At 44.5% G+C, this 25,938-nt stretch overlaps 2 protein-coding genes across 2 annotated transcripts; both read left to right on the forward strand.

Annotated features, from left to right (window-relative positions):
- The first annotated feature begins 224 nt into the window (after window positions 1-224).
- On the forward strand, window positions 225-5,486 carry LOC127592142 (SLIT and NTRK-like protein 1). The gene has a single exon (XM_052052653.1). The coding sequence runs from the start codon at window positions 1,149-1,151 to the stop codon at window positions 3,279-3,281; it is 2,133 nt and encodes a 710-aa protein (XP_051908613.1). The 5' UTR covers window positions 225-1,148; the 3' UTR covers window positions 3,282-5,486.
- On the forward strand, window positions 1,149-3,281 carry LOC127596170 (SLIT and NTRK-like protein 1). Its single transcript, XM_052058358.1, has one exon. It carries the CDS (start codon window positions 1,149-1,151, stop codon window positions 3,279-3,281), a length of 2,133 nt encoding a protein of 710 aa, XP_051914318.1.
- Window positions 5,487-25,938: the final 20,452 nt, after the last annotated feature.

Here is a 25,938-nt window from a genome sequence, read left to right on the forward strand (position 1 = left end):
GTGATAGAAAATGTATGGTTGTTGCCACAAAGTGCTGCAAATATATTGGGGAAATGCAGACTGAAGCTTCACTTGTATGGCACTTCCACGCATACGAATAAAAAAACCCCACAAAAAAATCGAGTACAATACAAACAAAGGGCAAATATAAATCTTTGCTCATCTCACGTCCTTTTGTTCCTCATCCTCGTGGGTCCCTCTCTGCAAAGCATCTTAGCAAGGAACACGTCATGCACACATGCGCATACAGGCTGACGCATCGTTTGATACTCTTGTAGAGCTGAGGCATGCCCGTGGCGGATGAATTAGTTTTACCGCATTCGACAATGTTCGTTAAAAAACATCGAGAGCAACGATTGCACTGCTGGGTGGTTCCTTAAATAATGGGTGTGGAATTCGGGATGCGAGTGAGGCATCACGACCTGTACGTGTCATCGCGCCGCTGCTGCGCCGACTTGGACACTTTTGCAGTGGTGCTGCAAGCTGGCGGAGTGAGTCGGCGGCTGGTAGCACGCTGAATTGGCGCAATCGTCGACGCGCACGCATCTTTTTCGACACTTCTAATCCACGAACAATACGTATGGATTGATTTTGCGCTGCCGTGTTGTTGTTGTTGTTGTTTTTATCATTTATTCTCGCCCCATTCGCCAGCACAGCTGAGTGGAGTATATCCCGTCTTTCGTCGCCAGCTCCGCGCTGGATGCACAATTTGTGTGCGCCTTTTGGTGCGGTGCCGTTCGACGCACGAAGAAGAGGAATGAAGGAGGTGAGACTCAGGCGAGAGATGTGAGGGGGGAATGCGGGTGCTTTCCAATCAAGCCTCGGCACCAGGGGAGAGGGGACAGCTCCCCGCGCCGCAGCGCGCCAGCGAGAGAAGAAGGCGACCATTTGTTCCTAATTTTTCCGCCAAGGTCAGTCGTTTCGGCTGTAAAAAGGATGCCCCGGACATTCGTTCCTCTTGCTTTTCGCCCAATTGACCCGCAAAGACTGTGAGGAGGTTTCTGTTGGAAAGTGCGAGCTGACGAGCAGGTCAGATGTGTTTTACGGAGACCACCCGCGTCTCCCCTCTGCTTTTCTTTGGATTGTTTTTGACCCGATCAACAGCTCCTATGTCTTGAGACCGGGGGATGTCTTGTCCGCATTGAAAAATGCTGCTTTGGGTTGTCCTGCTGAACGCGGCGGCTCTTTGTGTTGCCAGCGGGAACGTGACAAGGGACGTGTGTCAGGAGCAGATATGCTCGTGCACAGAGGTCGAGGGAGACGTGCATGTCGGCTGCGAAAAAAGGAGCTTCACCACGCTGCAGCACCTCACCGGGCCCAGCTCGCATTTTTACCACTTGCTGCTGCACGGCAACTCGCTGTCCAGGCTCTTCCCCAACGAGTTCGCCAACTTTTACAACGCAGTCAGCTTGCATTTGGAGAATAACGGGCTGCACGACATAGTCCCGGGCGCCTTTTTGGGGCTGCAGCTGGTCAAAAGACTGCACATTAACAACAACAAGATCCGCTCCTTCAGGAAGAGTACCTTTTTGGGCCTGGACGACTTGGAATACCTGCAAGCTGATTTTAATCTCTTAAGGGACATCGACCCAGCTGTGTTCAGGGACCTGAACAAACTTGAAGTGTTAATACTTAATGACAACCTCATCAGCGCGCTACCCATAAACGTGTTTCAACACGTGCCCGTTACGCATCTTGACCTACGGGGGAACCGAATCAAAACGTTGCCTTATGAAGGGATCCTTGAGCAGATTCCGGGCATTGTGGAGGTTCTGCTGGAAGACAACCCCTGGGACTGTAACTGTGACCTGGTTTCCCTCAAAGAATGGCTGGAGAATATCCCGCCCAACGCGCTCATCGGGAGAGTGGTCTGCGAGGCTCCCACCAGGCTGCAAGGGAGCGACCTGAACGAGACGTCTGAAGAGGAACTGTGCCCTTCGCAGAGAGGCGGAGCAGACACCAGCCTGGTGGCCCCTCCCACGCAGGATGAGACCTCAGGCCCCGTGGCGCAGGGCGGCGGCGGCGGCCCACGTCCGACGCCTTACAAGCCCAGCGCCGATGCCGGCGGGCCACCGACGCCTGGCGCTCACGGAGCCAAGAGCCGTTCCAAATCACGTGAGAACTGGCAGCTGAAGACCAAGCCCACGCCGGGGCCGACAGGTGCGAGCGAGGCCGAGGAGCAGCTTCGCAACGCCGCCTGCCCGCAGCCGTGCAACTGCAAGCTGGTGGGCTCCAGACAGGGGCTGGGGGTCAACTGCGAGGGCAAAAAGATCGAGAGCTTGTCCAACCTGAAGCCGAGGCCGCTGGCCGCCCACGAGCTGAACATGCGAGACAACAACATCCACGCGGTGAAAAAGACTCAGCTGCTGGGCTACGCCAGCCTCAACCTGCTCGATCTCGGCGGGAACAACATCAAAGCGATGGACAACGGCACTTTCCAGAACCAGACCGAGCTGAGGTGGCTGTACATGGATAAGAATTATCTGGATACGCTCACGGCGGAAATGTTTGCCGGCCTCGTCAACCTGGAATACCTCAGTTTGGAATACAACGACATCCAGCTGATCATGGCGGGCGCGTTCGGCCCCATGCCCAACCTGAGGGTTCTCTTTCTCAACAACAACTTGCTCAAGTCCTTGCCGCCGGATACGTTCCTTGGGATTTCCTTGTCCAAAATAAGCCTGCACAACAATTACTTCTCCTATCTGCCTGTCGCGGGCGTGTTGGACCAGCTCAACTCCATCATTCAGATTGATTTGCACGGGAATCCGTGGGATTGCTCCTGCAACATCGTGCCCTTCAAGCAGTGGACCGAGAAACTCGGAGCTGACGTCATCGTGAGCGATCTCAAGTGCGAGTCGCCGGAAGAGTTCTGGAAACGCGACTTCCGCTACGTGCGGAATGACCTCATGTGTCCCAGACTCTATGAGCGGATCCCCCCTCCCACCTCCCTGTCTAAAAACAGCACCTTCACGCTGGACTCGGGCACGCGCTCAAACTCTTATATTGAGCCCAACCGGGTCTCCATTTCCGTGCTCGTCCCCGGCTTGCTACTGGTGTTTGTCACGTCCGCATTCACGGTTGTCGGCATGCTCGTCTTCATCCTGCGGAACCGCAAGCGGTCCAAGCGGCGGGACGGCAACTCGTCTGCCTCCGAGATCAACTCCCTGCAGACAGTGTGCGACTCATCGTATTGGCACAGTGGTGCCTACCACGCGGATGCGGGGGCTCAGCGAGGCTTTGACTGCACCACGCATCTCTCCGCGACAAACGATGCGTAAAAAGAAGGCAGGCCAGATGGGATTGACAAAGGACGCGCAAAGTGCCGTGCATACACAACCCAAACAACACATTTGTCCCCGTGTAAGAGGCGGACAGCTTCGGCTGTGTCTCGTTTTAGTCAACGTCAACCAGTTAGTCTGCTGCACTGGGCCCCGGTGGTGTATATTCTGTACAGGACAATCCCTCAATTCCCCCCGCCCCCCAACACTACTCCCTCCACCTGTGCTATTAGCCGCAATCGGACTACATATGTTTTTGTTTTTGTTTTGTTTTTCGGCAGAGAAGGGTCATGCGATAAAAACGGGATGTGTGTGCGCGAGGGAACGGTGCACGAGCGCATGAATGTAAATGTAAATAGTCGGGCTGATGTATCATATGCATGAGATTTCTGCATGGTTTCAACACACGCACACATGGCGCGCGACCGAGGAACCATGACCACCGGAGATGAGGCGACCCCCCCCCCCCTGTTGATTCTCCATCAATATGACGACTATATATAGAGATATTATGAGAGTTACATATATATGACGATAACAAAGTGCCATTTCTCTATTTTTGTGAAACTGCAGTTAGGATTTGTATTTGTTGTTTTAAACCTGTTTGTAGAGGAAAGAGGGTAAACAAGACTAGTATCAGAAAGGACGTAATGCTGTCAGTGCATGTTCCTTTTTTCTGTTCCTTATGATTTTATTGTCGATGAATATTGAGGTTATTTATACCTTTGTCGATGGTGTGGGCGCAGGCCCCCAGCCCCGACCCGGCCACACGCACGTCTGCGAAGTCATCCTATTTTCTGAATGTATACTGTGTTATTTTTGATGCCGTGCCAATTGTTGACTCCGTGGCGACATCCGGACGAGCATGACGTCACAAGGATGCTTCCCCAAAGATGATGTTGCTCAAATAACAGTTCTGTGGTTTTGTGTGTGTCTATGAACATGGCCTGCTTTGGGTGAAAGGAAATTAAAAAAAAAAAATCAAGTCATTTAAATGGGGGGGTTTGTACCATCATATTTTTTCATAAAAAATCGCCAGTTTTTCAAATGAGCTAGAATGATTCGGTCTATTTGAGCATTGTAGGTAAATATAGCATAGATTGCTTTATCTTGTAAAAAAAAAAATGTATTCGTCCACACACACACAAAAAAAGTATGATTATGATTCACCTTTACTGTGGACTTATTTTGTTTGTAGCTATCTAACCTTGTACAAAATAATTGTGCTTGAAGTATTCTATTCTGGGGGAGGATTCTTGCTTTTGTGTAATGTGGCCTGTTATCATATAGTGGAGGTGCTTTTAGGCCTGCACAAACATGGCAGCGACTGACGCAGGTTGCCTTTTACACCATGCAGGTCTGCTTTAACAGAGGGTATGAACATTAAATGCCACTTAAAAAAAAAAAAAAAAAACAGAAATCAAGACAGAGACACACATTACTATGTGCCATCTGTCACCAATGCGCAGGTGCCCTTTTCTGTGTTTTAGAGCAATGTAAACGCCTTGTAACTCGTGTTGACACCACCAATTCATGTTCTCTGAAGGTTCCCAAATAGTGACACCTTGCAATTAAATTAAGCTTGGATGAGATTGTCAAGGTATTCAAGTTAAGTATAAAGAGCTGCAGTGAGGTGGCACGTCAGCCCAAGCCAGAAGGCCAACGTCTCTCCCCCCGGGAAACAGTTGAGCGCTGTCCACGGTGCTGAATCACTTCTTTTGTTTGTTCCCTCGGCAGAAGAGATGTGTGAACATTTGCATTCATGCACCCATAACTATTATCTTTCACACGTAAGAAATAATAGGAAAAAGAGACTTTTATGTAGAGGCCCAGGAAAAAAGGAATAATGAAAGATTTGCGTATGCAAATGTTGTGAATCATTTGCAACGGCTGTTCTGGAGGCCCCACACTTTTTTTTACCGAGATGTGGATTTGCTTTTACATCTCCACCCTGCTTTACCTCTGGTACTAATGACTCAGTGAACCTGTGACTCATCAAGGCATCGCATCCTCTTCAACTCCCAGTTTTGCTCTTCTGTCCAACCCCAGGGGGTGCCTGGGGGGTCGCTGTCTACTGTGTGCTTCAGCCCACGTGATGGTTTATCATTTTCAAACGCTGTGTTTCAAACTACATTTTTATGCTTTGCAATATTTGACCTGCTTCAATTTTGTTAAATAAAGTGTGGTTGAGGTTGAGTAAAACAATGTTGTGATTTTCGGAATTTATTGGGTTTCAGCTTTTTTTTTTTTAATTAATCTTTGTTACACCTTTAGATTACATTTAAATGTTATTTGGTTTTCGAAAGAAACCATGGCATTTGTGATAAGTAAGAAACAAAGCAATATTTCTTTAAAATCTATCACAGGAATATTTTTTAAAAATCCCTTTCCCCTTAGAGATAAGGTGACAAGCTCAGAGTAGAGCCGCTTCTCCTCCACATCGAGAGGAGTCCTATGAGGTGGCTCGGACATCTAATTAGGATGCCTCCTGGAAACCTCCCTGGTGAGGTGTTCCGGGCATGTCCCAATGGCAGGAGACCCAGGGGACGACCCCGAACACACTGGAGAGACTATGCCACTCAGTTCGCATGGGAACCCCTCGGGATGCGCCAGGAAGAGCTCGAAGATGTGGCTGGGGAGAGGGAAGTCTGCGCCTCCCCCCTAAAGCTGCTGCCCCCGCAACCTGACCCCAGATAAGCGGTGGAAAATGGATGGATGGATGAATGGATATTTAAAAAAAACAAGCCTCTGTTTTACAATTATTATTCTGCATTGTAATGAACTATATCATTTAATCAAAAATCATGCAGCATTGTTTTTTAAATGTGTGACTGTGCCCAATCCAAAAGACCATAGACAGACATAGAGCAATACATTTGCGATAAATAGCAGAATGGGGTTGTCTATTTTACATGCTGAGCGTACAACACAACAACTCTGTTATGGCCCAGCAGGCACTCCATAGTTGCTGGGATATGCTCCCTGAACACGTCTGTGGATGAGACCAGATGCAGCACTTCCTGAGGGGGAAACCCCATCCTGCCACCTCGACATATCTGTTGGTCTCAGTGGCTTTTGCAGTTTAAGTTGGGGCCACTTCCCCATAATAATTCAATTGCTGTTTTACATTTAGTGTCGGGGCTTACTTTTGGCTTACACATTAAGTACTCTAATCGAAGAAAATTTTATACGAAGAAAGCCCAAGTCAGTTTGGTCCAAGTATAAACCGAGGTAAAGTTACACTTGGAAGAGAGTAGATTGTACTCAAAGTCGTGGATGAGTTGTACTCCAAACGAGTACAATCGACTACTATTCAATGAGAACCGAAGTTAGTCATCTGCATTTTACACAATGAGCGTAGGGGGCTCTGAGTGAAGAAGTTTTAATCTATTCTGAAGATTTACTCCCACTCTAGTGGCCACTCTGTAGTGCAATCTAAAATGTTTAAATACAGATCAATTTGAGGAAAAAAAAATCTGTGACTCTGTAAAAATGTCTACCAATTTTTACTCATTTGAGGCAAATTCTGAAACTGAGCAAGGAATTGCATGGCTATATTAGATCCGGGTGCTGTTCTACATTTAATATCACAGCACATCAAGTCCGGGGGTACGGCTGTGTTCTCTAAAAAAGGAATATTTATGAACCACCCCCTGTTCATTCGTGCAGGCTGCTCACGCACAAAGCAATTGTTTAACAAAAACGAGTGGCACCATTGTGCTTGTTAAAATGCAAACATGCCTGAAAAGCGACATTTAATTACAACACTAAATTGTGGCAACACAAAATGTAGCCTGGAGCCGTACTAAAAGCACAGCTTCACGAGAACCCCTGTAAGTCAGTTTCAGCGTGTCTAATCCGTATTATGTTATTTATTTGGCTGCTGTCGCAACTTACCCTGAGCTGGTATAGAGTCGTGTTTTCTATGCAATGCCACGGGTTCAAGTCGAATGCATTTCGTGCCCTTGCGTCAAATAAACTTCACGTGGGACAAGAGATCAATATCTCCTGGAGTCATTCATAAACCTCAACACATTCCGATATCCGCATGTGGACCGTTGAGACCACAGAGATATTCATTCATTCATCTTCCTAACCGCTTGATCCTCACTCGGGTCGCGGTGGGTGCTGGAGCCTATCCCAGCCGTCTTCGGGCAGTAGGCGGGGGGACACCCTGAATCGGTTGCCAGCCAATCACAGGGCACACAGAGACGAACAACCATTCGCACTCACACTCACACCTAGGGACAATTTAGAGTGTTCAATCAGCCTGCCACGCATGTTTTTTGGAATGTGGGAGGAAACCGGAGCACCCGGAGAAAACCCACGCAGGCCCGGGGAGAACATGCAAACTCCACACAGGGAGGCCGGAGCTGGAATCGAACCCGGTACCTCTGCACTGTGAAGCCGACGTGCTAACCACTGGACTACCGGGCCGCCACCACAGAGATAATACCGCAGTAATTAAATAGATTCATAAATGACCCTGAATTCTGGTGTCAGCCCAGAGCACAACACCCAAGTGGTGACCCACCAAGAGTGGCCTTTAATCAAGATGAGTGAGTGGTGTTTCCGCCGGTCCAAAGTAATACCCTTCCTTCAGCCCCCACCTATTGATTATCTCATTGATTAGATTGAGTGGCCTCAAACGCGCCCATTCCTCATGGCGCTTCAGGCGTTCTGCGGATTGTACTGATCCGATTACTTTCCTCACATGGGAGCCGCGACCACAACTGGAGGATGAAGCCTCTTTGGCAGAGGGTTAGGAAGCTACATTCCGTTTCCCAACACAATCTACTCATTATATTTTAGGAAAGAGGCCTTCGGCATTTATTTGAACCAACATTTTAGAAACGCTTCTCAAGAGAATGAAGTCCGCATTGAATAAAAGCTTCCTAACACTGTGGAGCATGCTCTTTTGTAATTGCGTATTCCTGTGAGTCAAAATTCACAACCCACCACTAAATTCTGTCAGGAAACAAGCACAGACCATTTTCCATCTATCCGTTTTCAAATCCGCTTCATCCTCACGAGGGTCGCGGATGTGCCGGAGGCTATCCCAGCCGTCTTTGGGCAGTAGGCGGGGTGCACCCTGAACTGGTTGACAGCCAGTCGCAGCGCACATCGAGACCACCAACCATTTGTGGTAACACTCACACCTTAAAGACAATTTCGAGTGTTCTATCAAGCTGCACGTTTTTGTAATGTGGAAGGAAATCGGAGTACCCGGAGAAGACCCAGACAGGCACGGGGAGAACATGTAAACCCCACATAGGAAAGTCGGGGTCAGAATTGAACCTTGCACCTCTGCACTGTGAGGCGGACGTGCTAACCAGTAGACCAGTGTGCCGCCACAGCCTATTTGAATTTGGAACAGCTCATTTGGACTAAGTCCAAGGAAACCCGGCGTTGTTGCTTTTAAATGATAGGGTCAATGCCTTGTTGAATTAAAAACACTCACAAAGTCAAACACAAGCAAACACTGGGCTATTTTTCAAGGTGTTTAGCGGCATACGTAACTACCACGCAGTAACTTAGTCATTTCACTTTTTTTCTTTCCTCTCAGAAACTCCAATAATTATTAATGCTGTGCAATATTCAGTGAATTTGTTGTTTTGAGAAGAAATTAGAAATATAATACTGATATTTAAATCTCTTACATATTCAGAACAGTGCAAAGCTGTGTCAGGTAATTCAGTCCATTTTCAGGAAATGGAAATATCGACAGAATCCACCGACTGTCAAACTTACACATGAGCCTCTGGATGGTGCAATGCACTCAGATGGCGCCTATTTATCTCAAAGCGCTGTACGAGGAGGCTGCCGTGTTAACACAAGGGAGAGAAACTTGCATAAACTGACACGCTCTGCCCAAGGCACCGGGTCAGAGGACAGATGGAAAGAAAATGACTCACTTGAAGAAAAAAAAAATCACATGCATTTGGGGATATGGCAGGAGGGATTTGTTTTGCCCCGACCATTCTTGTGTTTTTTTTTTTTTTTTACTGACAGCGTAGCTCAGCTCATTGTACTGACAGGAAAAGGTCTGTAGATTTGGAATTACGTACATTACACTGCAACACTTCCATTCTGATGTTTCAGTAACCATAAACTTGGTCACATTTGTACTTCAGATTCCAAATCTTATAACGCTGCTGGTGCCCTGAGATACGAGTGGCTTGACCGATCCAAACAAAATTTGAAATAGGAGTGCATGGGTCTACGAAAATTTCAAGACTTAGTCTGACATGTCCCTGCGCAAACTTCGCGCCGGCTCTAAAACAGAGCACTCGGAGTCCGTATGCATGTACGCTACTACACCTTGCATCTTTGTTAGAGTTGCAGTTGCTTTCAAATAATTTCCATGGTCCTATTGAAAAGATATGATAGAAATGTCATAACTCTCACGCTAACCAAAAACACTCAGTTTCCAAAAACGAAAGGGTCGCAACTTTGCGACTTGTTTGTTTTTTTTCTGACTTTTCCCTTTATTCATCATCTTCAACTCACACCTTATCACAACTCTTCATCAGCCTGACCCACCTTCAACCTCAGTAAGTCTATACTTGCAAAATACTAGGCTCCAACTTGGTGCATATTTATATTTGAAAGGATAATCTGGGCTTTGTACGCTTCACACATTGCCCTCATTATTCACCAGGCACACATCCATTTCTCATTCATCTCCATTACTCTTTACCTTTTCCATTTTTCTCTGAGTTACTTTAATGTGCCTTCTTTTAGTTAAGTTTACGGTACTATACGATCTTCTGTTTAATCTGTTTTGTTTCCAGTGGAATCAAAAAAACAAAACAAAACAGTTTTCTACACACAAGTCCAGCATGAGTTGACTATGTGTTTGTGTGTACTCGAATAAAGACATTAACCGCTGGTTTGGAAAGACAAACTCCAAATCATTATGAGTGTGTGTGGCTCCCTCATATCCATATAATGTGATTTTCAGTGTTGCCTTTTGGATCAGAGCATAAAACAAAAGGCCTGCGCACAAGCACTCTATCCTTGTGTCTGTGCTACGGACTCACTGAGGTAGCGAGACTGCACCACTAATGCTCAATATCCATACATCCATTTTCTAATCCGTTTGTCCTCATGAAGGTCGTGGGCATGCTGGAGCCTCTCGCAGCCATCTTGGGGCAGTAGGCAGGGTAGACCTCGAACCGGTTGACAGCCAATTGCAGTGATGCTCAACATGCCGCAGCACATACAAGTCACATGTAGAGCAATTTCAGTCAACGATGTGATTATCATAAATACTGGGGGAGATTTCTGCAGTGCACTGGGAACAAGCGGCAGTGAATGCTGGCAGTTGAAGACCTATCAGACCCAACGTAAGAGGCAGAGCCAGCTGCTACAGGGCCTGCTGTCACAGTAGGGCACTCTGAGACATCGCTCTTCACAAGATGTTGTTGTCAGAAGAGCCAAATGTTTCAGGTGACGGCAGCCGCATGTGGCTGGCTTGCTGCAGAATGGGCCAAGTGCTTGCTTCCTATGTTGCAGGGGAGGCGCTGACTGCAACACGACGGTTGCTGGCCTCCTTGGAGGGCAGGTTTGAGGCAGTGCCGAAAGCTGTCCTTCGCTGCGTGGTATACACGCCAGAACATTACCAATGTCGGTTCTCCTCTGCCAACCTGGTACCCATGGATCGCCCCTTCACCTTTACACAGCAGCTGAGGGATGCGGCGATGAGATGATTACAGCCGTAGAAACCCATTGGCGAAGGGCAGATGCTGGACCTGGCAGTCGTGCAGCAGTTCATTTCGGGCCTCTGCAGTTGGTGTCGTGTCATTTCCTTGTAGAAGACTCCCTTGCAGAGCCTCCGGGTTTGAGGGTTGGTGGGCACTTCCTGACTGAACTTCAGATCCTAGCCAGAGATCAACAGTCAGATCTACCCCCAAGCTTGCTGATGATCAGCTCATCAGCAAGCTCAATAGGAGCCTGATAATGATCCTGATCATTTGAATCAGGTGTGTTGCAGCAGGGAGACACGGAAAGCATGCAGGACGAGAGGACGAGACTTTGACACCTGTGCTTTACAGTTTAAAAGCCTTTTTGCAACATGCATTTGATACAAATACTATTGCATGGGGTTGGCATGCTCTTCGACTGGTTGCATGTCCACCTCACAGTGCAGAGGTGCAAGGTTCGATTCTGTTTGCATGTTCACCCAATTCCTCCCACATTCCCAAAAACATACATGGCAGGTTAATGAAACATTCAAAGTTAAACATAATTGAAGAGTTGTTTAACTGTGTGTACCCGGCGATTGGCTCGCAACCAGTCCAGGGTGTTCCCCGGCCACTGCCGGCCCGAGGATGCCCCACGCCCCTTGTGACAATAAGAGGATCAAAAAAATGGATGGATAATACTCTAAGGCCTTGATGTAGAGAATTCATATTTAGTCAAATGCAGTAATTGTTTTCTTTTACGAATATTAAAAGCGTATTCAGATACAAAAAAATCATTAAAATTGTAAACACATTTGCACAATAAGAATTCAAATGATTATTCACTAGACAATGGTGGAAGTGTCTAATGGTCTGGAGAGACAATGTGTGCGGGGGCATGGGGGCATAGCTGCATGAGATATGTATGCAGTGTTCACTGGTGACTTGAAGTGGAACTACTGCAGACGGGGAGGTGTTCCTTCGCTAGACTCCATGGAAGATTTTCTACTTGAGCAGTATTTGACCATACTCTCAGCCAGGGGTAGGCAATTCATTTTCGGAAAGGGCACACATGATAAAACTGGAAGGATCGCCACGGGCCAAGTCAGCATTGAACCTCAATTTCGTCAATATGAATTTTATCGTTCCACGTGAAAAAAAAAAACAAAAAACCAGAAAGATATACCTGGCATTGCATGTCTACATTCTTAAATTATGAAAATATATGCCGTTGGCAGTGAATCAGTTTCATGCATTTAGACAAATCCCATTGTCTTATTAGATTAAATTAGGTTTGCCTATGACGTTATCAGGTCAAATCTTCTCGGCCCTCTTCCCTCCACTATGCAGGAAATAAGGACCACTGTTGTCATTTTTGCTCATCTAATTTTGGGGAAAAATAGTTCCTCGAGAAGTCAGAATAAAGTCATCGAAAACGTATCGCAGCTTTTGCTCATGTTCGCACACAGAAACACAACTTTCAGAACAGTATTTCTTTGTCTTTATGGTCACTGCGGGGACCGGTCAGAGAAAGTGGCCGAGCTGGATGCGCTTCTGGGTCCATATTTTGGCCAGGGCACCTATAAGTTTTATTTTTGACCTAATTACGTACAAAGAATTCATAGTCATTTGCACGTCGACACCCACAGCAAAACATTGGGTGGGCAAATTGTGGTTTAACAAAATAGTAAACTGGATATTGGCTCTGGGGTATGCTGCTGGTGTGCATCCTGCACCAAAAGCCAGTTGGTGAACCAACTAGCCAGTCGGGTACAAGTCGGGCAGTGCGGGTGCATGAAGACAGGTGCGACATTACGTGAGCTGCAAAAGAAAAAGGTTTAAAGGTAGGTTAAGGTAAGTCTACAGTTACGTTTTGTGTGGGGCTAAATAGAGGAGCAATTTTGGGTAACAAGAATGGTCTGGGCAGATTGTACTGCTGTGACCAGGCAGTTGCAGATATTGCCAATGTTTGAGACTGATTGATTGTCTTCTTTCCCTTGTTGTGGTTTTCGGTTTTGCCGTTTGGACAAGAAAGTAAAATAAATGGACTGCAATGTAGTTGGTCTTTTTTTATCTTTACTGTGAAACTCACCGAGTTCGTGAGAGAGCTGCAGATAAACTCATCAAGTGATTGATAGATTGATAAATAGACTGTATCTGATAACATCGGGTAGTGTATTATTTGTGCATTTCTTTCTTTGTGATTGTATTTAAAAAAATACTGTCAATCTTCAAATTTGCTTCAAAAATCACGACTGTAAGAAAAAAACTCTTGAGGTAAGGTCACGACAATACTACCTCAGATGGACAGCAGGTTAGATTCCGCTCACAAAGAAGCTTCTTCTGTTGTTGGATTTTCTCCCCTAGGGGAAAAACTGAATGAGAGACACAGCAAAGAGAGCTTGCGAGCCAATCTATAAACTGTCACGATTTCTCCCTTGATGGCTGCTTGATGGATGGCTACATCCCCTTGTGGTACCACAACAGTATTTGTGAGGGGAGCCGCAAACTTTGTACGTGCCTATTAGAGGTCTAATTACAGTTCATTCTTTTGTTTTTCAATTCATTTGTTCATCCAAACTGACTGCCAAAAATGTGACCTCGTAAAGCTATGCACCACAGCAAATTCAATTGGTTCAAATGCAAAGTGCTTCAGTCAAGCTATCTCCGATATATCTGCTCGATCAAATCTTGGTAGAAAAGCATCATCTACATGTCAAAAACGTGATCTTTTTCAAGCCAAGAAGTCCGTGACATCCTCTTCTGTTGATGCAATATATTTTGAATTGGAAACGGAAAAAATTGTGCATCATGAAAGCCGTCTTCACAGTTGACATAGAGAAGATGGAGGGGAAAGGAGGTTGATTCTGTGTGGCTGCCTCTCTCTGTCTCTCTCGCACTCTCGCTCTCTCTCGCTCTCTCTTTTTCTGCCCTCGGCTCCTTGCTTTTCATGCCTACCTCCCCGTTTCTCACTCTCTCCCAGGGGCTTAATTTATGGCTTTCGACAGAGATGTACGAATGTCAACCCACGCGCTTATCTGCTTTGGTAGTGAGCTAAAAGCATCCCAGACCTCATATAGAGGGTGTGCACACATGCAGCTGCTAAGCATACAATTTAAACGAGAGTGCGATATTTTTAAAAAAAAGTGCAGAAGCATGCCTGTTGCATTAGCAATTCAGCGTAAATCCAGGGGCCTCTTCAGAAAATCAAATCTCCAAACCTTGTGGTCACCTTTCATTTATTTTTGTTGGATTGCTTCATCATGTCAAGGGGGGTGAAAAGATCTTTGTTTTCCAACACTGAAAAGGACAGCACTGTTGCAAAAGAATTTGACTCCACTTTTCTTAACTGGCATGATCACGCGATGACGAGTGTTACTGCCGTCTCTGGCTTGCGGACTTTACCTGCAAAATATTAGCATAGTAATTCAATGAAAAAGATTTTTGTGAAGGATTACTGATGATGTTTTGCACTGATTTTGGAATTGCCCCTTTGCTCATAAATTATTGAAAGCTGTTTTGCATTTTATTTCTGTTTATGTAAAGCCAGGCAATTGCAGAGCACACATTGAGACAAACAACCATTCACATTCACAATCAGAGCTCAGGACAATTTAGAGTGTCCATTTATGATTGATTGCCATGCTTGGTTTGGAAATGTGGGACGAAATCCGGAGTACCCGGAGAAGACCCATGCAGGCATGGGAACGAACATGTCAATTCTGCACAGCAAATTGGTTGTATCCAGTTACCGTTCCAAGGCACTTTTTGATTTCATATGAACCTATCATCCAACTACTTCCAGGTTATCCTGCTCTGATAAGATAGGAAAGGAAATTTCCTTGGCAAGAACAAGAATGTGAAAAGGCGAAAGGCTACAAATGGCTACTCAGGAACAGTTACTTTGCTCCATTCAAATGTTGATTTGTTCAGAAATATAGAAATCTGAAAGATGATCAAGAATAGAGCAGCATATCAAGGCAGTAGGTGCAGTTTAAAAGATCTTTAAACACATTGCATGGCTGGCTGGAGCATTAAGTTGTGGTTAATTTTGTAAGCATAATTCCTGTATTTGTTGTGGCCATAATGGGTAAAAATGTATTTAATTTATTAATAGCAGCAGCTGAATTTTACTACTAGCAGTATGCTCAGTCACCATTAGGAGCACTATGTTGTATTTCTTTACCTTCTTTTTTAAATTTAAAAAGTCTTCAACAGATGATAAAACCTCTTTAATTAGTCATTAATTAGAAGGTTGCTACAGTTAAAAAGTTTTGACTTTGTTTTTGAAGCTTAGAGGTTAACTCTTATTGAAGCACAGTACAAAATGTAGCTTTAGGATGTGAACGTTTATTCTCTGAATCAACATGGGAATACGTCAGAAGAAAACTAGCTACGATGGAAAGAGCAGCATGAATGAGAATATAATACTTTGTAGGATAAAACAAACTGAACTAAAAATGAATGATCCTTGACTGAAATAAATTTTTCTAAAAAGATGGACATGTGGCTCTTTGACTAATTTAACCCCTTTTGAAGCCAATTATAGCACCAATTTGGTTTTGGTGGCTAGACCAATGTGGAGCTCTTTCCCAAGCTTACACTAAAATTGACATAAAATAAGAAAATGGGAATGAAAAGGGCACTTGCCAAGTCAGTCATGCAAACATGACATAGATGGTTTTAATTTCATGTCCCGCCGGTCACACATCCCACTGCCAGATGTATTTTTATACAAGATGGTAGGTGCGTTTTGAGCCACATTCACGAATGAGCAGTAGGGAGAAGTAGAACATGCTGTCAAACATGAGCGATGAGCACCAATAAGTCAAGAAAAAAAAAAATTGAGACAAGTAGTTGCATCGACATCAGCGGGTTTTCAGAGATGCGATTGTTGCCCCTGAACTTCAAAACCTTTTTCAGAAGCCCAATTTTAAATACAAAAATGGAACCAGAAAACAAAACAAAACCATTTTTAAACAAGGTTCCAGACAGTATGATGGCAGGTCGCGAAATCTGACAGTGTAATGAGTGCTTCTGCGCTGTCCTATATGCTCACAATTCTTTCGGGACTCTCAGTACCAACGCCCACATGGAATTATTTCCTGTATTTTAACATTCCCTGCTCCACATTCCCGTCCTCCTGATAACCGTTTCACATCTTTTATGCATTCTACCTGTCCCCATTCTAGCTTTTTTATTTTCAAGTAAACCACTAAATCAAAGGCTACCTCCCAATGTTGACGACTGCTTGATTCCTGTATGGTTCTTGTGACAAAGACTCAACCTTCCAAGCCTGACTCTCCCCTCACACCCCCACACACTTTGTTTTAAAAAATCAGCATACTTCAGAATTACAATCCAATTCCTTATTGGATGTGACTTGTCTTCTTCTCCTGTCTGATATGACTCAGAAGATGAATGAGGTAAAACTGAGAAGGCTTCAGGCAGAATTATATTTCAGCAGTAGCTAGCTCGTCTTATTGGTCCAATAAGACGAGCCATTTTAGTCCATTTTAGTAGTGACGGTCCAAAGTTCTTCCTCTATTAAAACACGTCCTTTAACTCTGCGCACAGTTCAAGTCAGCGAGTAGGCAGTCTATTGTTGCTATAGTTCTTGCCACATATTATGAGGCACATGTACATTTTTTCCTTTACAGTTTCAACAGTTCAAGGACATAGACACACACATTTGCGCACGTTCCCTACCATTTTTAACAAAAGTCTCTATGGACCAATTACAATGCCTGGCCTGGACAATGCTTCAAGGGCATTTACAAGTCTGCACGCACACACACGCACACACACACACACACACGCACACGCGCACACACCAACGTACACACATAAACCCAATACGCGCACACACACACACACACACACACTCAAGTTGTTCTTGAAACATAAACTTTTTTTTTTTAATCCTTAGAAATAAGGTTGTCTTGGGCAGTCGGCCCCCGTCAGGGACTTGCCCTCCCTCCCGGGTCCCACACCTGGCACGAAACCCGTTGGTGTCTCGCAAGGTTCAACATTTCCTTCCCACACCTCCCGCAACCCACCCTTCTCCCATTCGCCGTTCGTCCTCCCCCAGCCCACCCTCCAAGCCCCCCGCCCGCTCCCTCACTTCTCCCTCCTCCCCTCTCCACCTCATTCTCTCTGTCCACTCTTTCACACCCTCTCACGTGTGAGCATATAACATCATCCAGTGTGGGTCCTTGGGCAAGACCCTTCACACTAATGCCTACCTCATACAATGAATTATATATATATATATATATATATATATATATATATATATATTGCGCGTCGTCCCGCACGCAGTCTGTCCTTCCGTCTGTCCCTTTTCAAAACGTACCTACTTCACCGCGCCGCTGCGCGCCGCCACTGCGCGCCGCCACTGCGCGCCGCCACTGTGCGCCGCCACTGTGCCGCTCAGGCAGTGGCTCACTACGATCGCGCGGGCATCTTAGCGAAAAAATGTTGTCGACCCACAAGCATTGCAATGAAATTGTTAGTTATAAACATCTCTTTATATTCGCGATAAGCAATGAAGATGAACAAAAAGTTGAACCAAGCAACAACACCTTTGTGGGCCGAAGGGCGGCGAACCACCACCTTACCAGCCTTCCGCAGGAACTAGATGATGAGCCGCCCGGAGGGCGGCGAACCAGCTAGTATATATATATATATATATATATATATATATATATATATATATATATATATATATATATATATATATATATATATATATATGTTTCGCTACAGGCGGCCCGGTAGTCCAGTGGTTAGCACGTCGGCTTCACAGTGCAGAGGTACCGGGTTCGATTCCATCTCCGGCCTCCCTGTGTGGAGTTTGCATGTTCTCCCCGGGCCTGCGTGGGTTTTCTCCGGGTGCTGCGGTTTCCTCCCACATTCCAAAAATATGCATGGCAGGCTGATTGAACACTCTAAATTGTCCCTAGGTGTGAGTGTGAGCGTGGATGGTTTTCGTCTATGTGTGCCCTGCGATTGGCTGGCAACCGATTCAGGGTGTCCCCCGCCCACTGCCCGGAGACAGCTGGGATAGGCTCCGGCACCCCCCGCGACCCTAGTGAGGATCAAGCGGTTAGGAAAATGAATGAATGTTTCGCTACAAAGGAACTCATTCATAATAGCAAGTTAGGGCTTGTGTATTCATCCAAGGATTAACTGAGAAAGAGGACTCTGCTGATGTCATCCATGTAAGAAAAATCTGTGTACGCTTACGCATTGTATTGTGAAGTGTTACCAAATTTAAATAAACAAATAAATAAAAGTCTACTTTGACAGGCAAGCTCACCAGAGATCTTGAGTGGCAAACAAAGACAGGGAGATATCCAATAAAACTCTCTGGGCGTGTTACACAACACACAGGTCACATTTGCATGATGCTCATTCCTTTTGCAGTACTGGCATTGAAACAAAGAAACAATTGTATTTGTGTCAACACGGCACATGCTGCTGGGGTCAGAAGGTTTTGAAAGCCTCAAAAGAATTAACTTCTTACTCATCTGCTATTTGTTCACTGGTACAGTGTTTTGATTTGATTATGTAAAAAAACAACACTTTTGACCTCTTAAAGTGTTATAGTACCATTTATGAGTATATGCTCATAAATGGTACTATTTAACCCAAGTGTCTATTGTGAATGGCAGGCACATTTCATAAGTCTTCATCAATATAACTATTGCACAGACCTTTGTAAACTTCTCATTTTCAAAGTAATGCGAAAAGCACAACAAATATATCATGTACATATTGTTGGAGAAATTTGATTTGCGCAGCAGCGTCACATCAGTGATTTTGTTATTGGTGTAAATCGGAGGAGACAAATATCCCAAGGCTGGAGTATCTTATGTATTTTGGGGCTTTTTGGTTTATAATGGGTGATAGAAAACCGTATACATACACGCATGCGGAACATACAAGCCATCGGCCTAATTACAAGTGACAGGGAATCAGCTAAGGGAAACAGCAAAAGCCCTGGTCAGTTCCACTGTGCTGCACTGCTGGCGGTATGCCCTATTTAAGCATCTATCACACACAGACACAGACGCGCGCGCACACACACTCTGACCAATTAGCACACAGCCACACCGAGATGTACCAGTGTGGAAATGGATACGGCAGACATGCACAAAGTCAGACGCGGAGGGAAAATGAAATTACATGCATGGAAGCGCTATCATTTACAGTCATTCAGTACAATGGACAGAAGCACATGTGTGGTAATAGAGATACAACAGTCACATGTGTTCATTTCAAGAACGCCCACAAACACACGCACACGCGCACTCACAGGCTGGAACAATGCCAAGACCTGAGGTACAGATCTCTTGAATCTTTTAATTAGATGTATGCTTTGACAAGTTATTTTCAAGAACACTTGGTGCCCACCAGGGTCTTTGGATTCTCAACGAGGGCAGATAAATGCCTTTTTGCTGACCTAAGTGACGTGAATGCAACTTTATGTTTATGTGTCAGGAGTCTACTATGCCTTGAGCCATCGTCACCGTACCAGGGCGGAGTGGTTTGTGTGTCACAGTGATGCTCGGAGCTAAGTTGTCAGGGGATTTATGCCCTAGGTGGCATAAATTGTAAGATCTAAGCTGATGATGGAGTCGACAAGGATGTCAATGAAGCCATCTTTTGAATGTTCTATGCAAGGCAAAATATTTGGAGCTCGTTTTCTGGACACGGGTCACTGTGGACAATGCCTTAAGGTGAAACTCAAAGGCAAACACCTGGTGGTCGAGTTTGGACAGACTAGAGCGCGGCCTGTCGAGCCATCAGTCGCCCGTCCCATGGGCTTGCCACCTACGGTAGGGGCACAAAAATGAGTGATGTGATCCTGCCTTAAATGGAAGGCAAGTCAGACAACATTATTTATAAATCACATCACTGGACAACTCAATGTGCTTCACACAACCAAAAGCACAACATCCCAAAAGCATTAAGAGACCACTTGAGACATTCACAATGCAGAGAGAACAAAAGTAGCTTCTTGAAATAACTATTAAAAAAAAGGCAAATTCCGGAATGGATCAGGAAAGGGCAAGTGGAACACAAATGGGACAGGTGGCACACTTGGTTTAGTGAAAACGATCTGTGTCTGTTTGGAAGAAAAAAAAAAAACGGGGCAAAACAAAACATTTCTCAGCCAAGAAGATACTTTTTTCCAATCATATCGTTTGTTTAGGCTGAGATTTGAATTTCTCACTGTCACACTTTTCAATTTGAAATGATACATTTCACTATCCAGTCATAAACCAGGGATTTATTCAACAAAGGCAAGCAGCGATACCCCACCCCCTCAACTCCCTCCATGACCACAAACTCTTGCCTTGCATGACAGATTTGGGTGCTCTTGTCACGAGGAGGGACAAACTCAAGAGCAGACGAGCAGACACAGTGAAGTGTTTGGAAGCCCAGCTGCACTTTTCTTCAATACAAAAATAAGTGTAGACTATTTACACTCAGAATAATCAATTTCAAAGGAGTTGGTGATGGGTAGCATGAATTTTAACCAAGCATGTGTCAGAGGGTAATACCAGAGATGGCAGTTAACCCTATTTGGCTGGTCCGTCCTCCATGTTCTGATCTCGGGAATCATTCCGTCATTGTTCCTCCATGCCTATTCATATAACAATTGTCCTCCGTCCCTGTCTGTCTTTGCCCTTTTAGAGCGCTTCCGTCCCGGTCTGCCCTCCTCCTACCATCGAAAAACGAAAAACACGTCCGTGACAAAGCCTTACTTTGCTCCATGCAGTCGCGTAGTACTGTACTGCCAATCCCATCTTGAATGTTGCCTTTTGTGACAACCGCAAGTAAGTATTACCATAGACAACATTTACGTTACATATGTTGTCATGATGACATAAGACACATTTTAAAAATTCTGTTGTTTTGTGGCTTTTGGACGGGAGAAAGGTGCACATTTCTCTCCATCAAACTGTGCGATATCAGTGTGTGGTGCTTTATACTTAATAATGTCCGGTAGACATTAATTGTTTCAGGCAAAGGTAATTGCAACTACCTGGGAATGGCCAATTGCAGATTGGACCTGATTGGCCTGAAGCTCAAGTGAACTCCCTTTTAAAAGAGGAATAAGGAAATCACTGTGCGCCGGACAACTTGGAAAGCAAATTGGTTTTCTAAAGAGTTTACGGTTCCCATGGAATCTTGTATTAAACAGTTCAAATGCCTCTTTTGTGTTTAATGTAATGACACAAACAAATAGTGAGTGTGCTTCCAAAGCGAATGTGAATCTCTCTGACTCCTTCCATTCCTGTTTTTGGACAGGAGTAGTCCTTGCGCTGAAAACGATGTGACTCCTCCAGACGGTTATGTGAATTTGAATACTCTCGCAAAGCGTTTCACAATGTTCAAGCTGCAAATACCAGAGTTTTCCTTTCTTACGTGTTCCATAATTTAAAAGTATTTGTTTCGTGACTTCAGCGAGTGCTAAATTGTTAGGACCCAAGTGTTTTTCTGGACAATATGTGCGTGAGGAAAGCACTGTGTTTTCATGTTTAGTATTTATTTTGGTAAAATGGGTATTTTGTTTTTGTTAAATTAAGGGAAAAAAACAACTACTGTTTAACAAAATGTTAAAGTAAAAATGACTTATTTCCCTAAAAGGGCTATTTCTATTATTAAGCAGGCACAACTTAACAAAATAAAAGAGTTCCTGTGCCTCAACACAATACCTCTCATTATTTGCTGTGTACTGGCAAAGTGAATACCGGTAATTGTTATTTTCATGCACCCCATTATTGATTGGTTGTGTGGAGTGTTGATTTGTATAAGCTTGGCTTGACCATACTAAATTTCCATATAGCCCTGCTCCCCTTGACCGCTCTGCATGGGACCGGACCTTGACAGCATTTCTAGTTGAGGGCCACTGTGATAAACTGACAATGGTAGAGTAATTGTAATCTGACTACTCAACGAGAAATACTAATGTGTCATTGTCATATTAGTCAAATGTGTCAGCATGGCATCACTGATTGATACACATTTTCATATGTACGGTATATTAGCTCGACATAAGGAAGAGAAGGACACATACTCCAAAAACAAAAACAAAAAATGTACTGGCTCAACATATGAGAAAAAAACAAAACAAACTTTGTTCCATGGCCCGAGAGAGTGAATAGGCTTGATCATCTCTGAAACCCCTCTGCGTCCTCGATAGCTCCAGTAGTGTCCGGTCCAGTGACTTGAGGCATCAGGCAGGTGTGTTGGGGTCGAGGAGCTCAGAGGCAAGATCGAGCAAGACCATGTCAGGATTTGACAAAATACAGTAACTTGAAAATGAACTCTAAAATATACAGCGAACCAGGGAAGAACTGTATTGGAGTTGTGTGTTGCTTCCTACGAGCTCCACTGAGGAGGAAGGTGAGCAGCACCATTTTTGACCAACTGTCGGGGCTTGAGGCAAGACTGGCTGACTCAAATATAATGCAACCGAGATGTAACAAATGAATGGAGTGCTTTTGTGAAAAGGAGTGACTTTAAATTAAACGGCTGCCTAAGATTTAAAAGCTGGTTTGAAAAAAGCAGCACCAATTTGCCCATCCAATTTAAAACAATTGTACACTTTAAAATCCAAATTCCAGACCATTGGCTTTACTTAAATCAACAACGTGAGTGTGTGTTTGGTGAGGTAACCTCCTGCTGACAGACTCTATTGTCACAATCACGAGTTCTGCAGAAAGAATGCCTAAAACAGACACCTACTTCACATCAGCAAAGCAACGTGACGTTTTACATAGTTTGTTTATTTTTACATTTTAGCAAAACAAGCCATTCCAATAAAAACAAGGTACCGTAAAATGCCTTGCACTATCGATTGACAATTTTGAACATTAGTTATGTGAGTAATTGTTCTACCAAGCTGAAATAGACATCAGACAATAACCATGATTGTAGAGATCACAGTAAAACATAAAAGCACACGAAATTCTTGTCTCAGCAATTACACAGTAGATATTTAAACAACCAAAAAAAAGTATCATTTGACAGAGTAGAGTACTAAAGGTATAACGTTTGCACCTTGTAGAGGAATCTTGGTGGTGTTTGATACATTCTGAATTCTCTCCAGATTAAAAGAACCACATGTCAACCAATCACTCAGTGCGAGCCAAAAGTGGATGTAATGATATGACAACATAAGTAGATTTCTGTAAATCAGGTCAGTGTAGGGGTATGAAATGCCCATTTTAGGATGGCATATTGGATGGCTGGTTGTATTATTTTGCATCATGACAACCCTGCTCATTACACATCTTCCCAATCATTTCAGCACCAAACGGCCACGGTGCTGATGCACTCAATTCAGTGCGTTGGTCATGACTCATGAATCAAAGTCATTTTATGCATGGCTATGCTTGCTTCACTCAGACGACTAATGGCCTTATTTTCATTCCGGGCGCAAGTCTAGCGCAAATCACAGTCCAACTGTGCGCATGGGTGATGTTTTCTTTCTTTTGCTCGCCATTCTTGTGTCTCCATCACCTCCCCTCTTCCCGAGATAGTGATGGGGGTGTTATGACAATACTTTTAGGATGATGATTAAGTTTAATTTAATGCATACATTTCTACAATGATTCAGATGGATTGTACCATGCTGGTGTCATATGTATGAATGAAATAGCATGTTTGCAAAGCGCCACATTTGTCTGGTAGTGCATTGATTAAAAATGGCAGTGTCGCATTAGATCACCAGCGCTGCAAATTAGACCACCTTTTAGTCAGTCAGGTCACATTTATTTATGTAGCCCAGAGGTGTCCAAAGTTTTTCGTTTGCGGGCCGCATACAGAAAAATGGAAGGATGAAAGATTTTTCCGCTTTTGAATTCTTCAACTTTTTGAAACAAGTCGGTCACGAAATACACTCAAATGTATATTGTTCGTCTTGTTAATTTCATCAGCTTTCTGTGAAAGGTGTTCAGGCAAATAGCTGAAGATTTTCCAAGTTTGGGGTGGCCAAGAGCCGTCTATCTCACAGAGTCGATCCAGCTTTGCACCAAACAGAAGCCGAAACCTACCTCCACGTTCAGAACCCCAAAAAAAGAACAAACGTAAAGGGGCCATTTTTCAAACAGCTCCTGCTCATCCATGTGCCTCACTCGCTGCCGCTCGTCCATGTTGGACTTATCAGACAAAGGCTCTCAGACGATTTCTTCTTCTGTGAACCTCATCCCCGGGAAGGTGCTGGAAACTAGCATCTATAACGACAACATTCTCTTGTCCTCGTCTGGGGAGCCAGTTCAAAGCATTGCTCTTGTTGTTACAGATTCAACTTCTACTTGTGGTTATGACATCTTAGAAAAGGGAGCGGGGAGTCAAAGATATTGCTCTGTGAAGTGAAACCCGATGAAACAAACAGTAGACTCTTACCGGACGGCGCTCACATCGTTTCCCCATGAGAGCCTTCAGGAAAAAGGTGGCTCCAATCGAGAGGACCCTCCCCTGCCTGCCTGAGGAACCGCACCAGCATTAAGTGGGATGGGGCCCGGAAAGTCCAATAGTTACTTTCAACAAAGGTTGTACGGCGACTGAGCGGTTAGCAGATCCACGAGTTTGTGGGAGTTTGCATGTTCATCCCATGTTTGGGTTGCTTGCTCCCACGTTCCAAAAATATGTTTCTCAGGTTTATTAAACACTCTTAATTTTCCATAGAATATTATTGTGAGTGTGAAGCGTATGTGATCGACTGGCATCCAGTATACCCTGCCTTTCACCAAAGCCAGCTGGGATAGGCTCCAGTTCACCCATGATCCTATTGAGGATAAACAATTCAGAAAATGGCTGTAGGGGTGTTTCCACCAATTAGCATCACCTACTTCAGCATCAAAACGATCATTTTCCCTTGTGTGTTGTGTTATATATATATATATATATATATATATATATATATATATAATATGAAATATGTGTTCTTCAGATTCACATAGTTCTTGCCATTTGGCATCACTCCAAACTCTCAAACAAGGGAAAGTACAGAACAGGTATCGAGGTGCGTCAGGTATCGAGCGAATGTCTACAAGACTTCCGGCCTCAAGTATAAATCACTCCCAGAGAAAGAAAAACATTGACATCCAAGTTGACACTACCAGCCTTGTGAAATGAAGCAAAAACATATTTTTGTCCAACAAGGCCAGGGTGTCTTTTGAATGACAGATTGGAGCGCTCAACTGGTCTCAAAGCTCCTCTGGTTACACTTTTTGGGGGGACAAAAATGTGGATGCTTTGCCAAAAGGCATGGATTTTGTGAATAAGACGCCACCGTGCAAGTGTAAGCGATGTTTCTCCTTGCTGCCAGCGTGTGTATATGATTGTGTGTCTGCACGACTCCTGTTGCTATGGTTATGCCTTTCTCTGGCTCAGTCTGCAAGCGGATAAATAATGCACACTAATGCTGGCTTGGTGACAGCACTGCACCAAGCTGTTACTCACATCAGCTTTGGCTGGAAACACAAACGCAGACATAAATATGTTTGTGTGCATGCAGCAGCATACGGGCTATGCAGCCTCTCAATCTAGTTAACACAACAACCAGCGCGGAACGCATTATCCTTCAGACTGGTCGCATAAAATATGGAACAAGCTGCTTGGATGGTCAGGCAGACCTAATGCCCTTATTTTCAAATGTAAAGTTTGACACAACAATATCAGGTGAATCAATTGAGAGGGACTGATTTTTGTTTTTGTTTTTGTTTCCTTACTCTGGGCTTCGTATAATGTTGCACCCATTCAGTTATGACAGAAAATCATCATTATGACTTCAAAAACATAGGGGAATCCTTGTCGAACTGTTTCCTTCTTGTGTGGTTCACATCCAGACATTGCCTCCGCAAAGTAAATTCATACAAAGAAGTGCTGACTGAATTCATGAACAGGCCTTTTCTTCTGGGTTTTTATTAATGTGGAAGCAAAGATGTGTG

This window comes from Hippocampus zosterae, chromosome 2, assembly GCF_025434085.1.
Source record: "Hippocampus zosterae strain Florida chromosome 2, ASM2543408v3, whole genome shotgun sequence".
Taxonomy (NCBI): domain Eukaryota; kingdom Metazoa; phylum Chordata; class Actinopteri; order Syngnathiformes; family Syngnathidae; genus Hippocampus; species Hippocampus zosterae.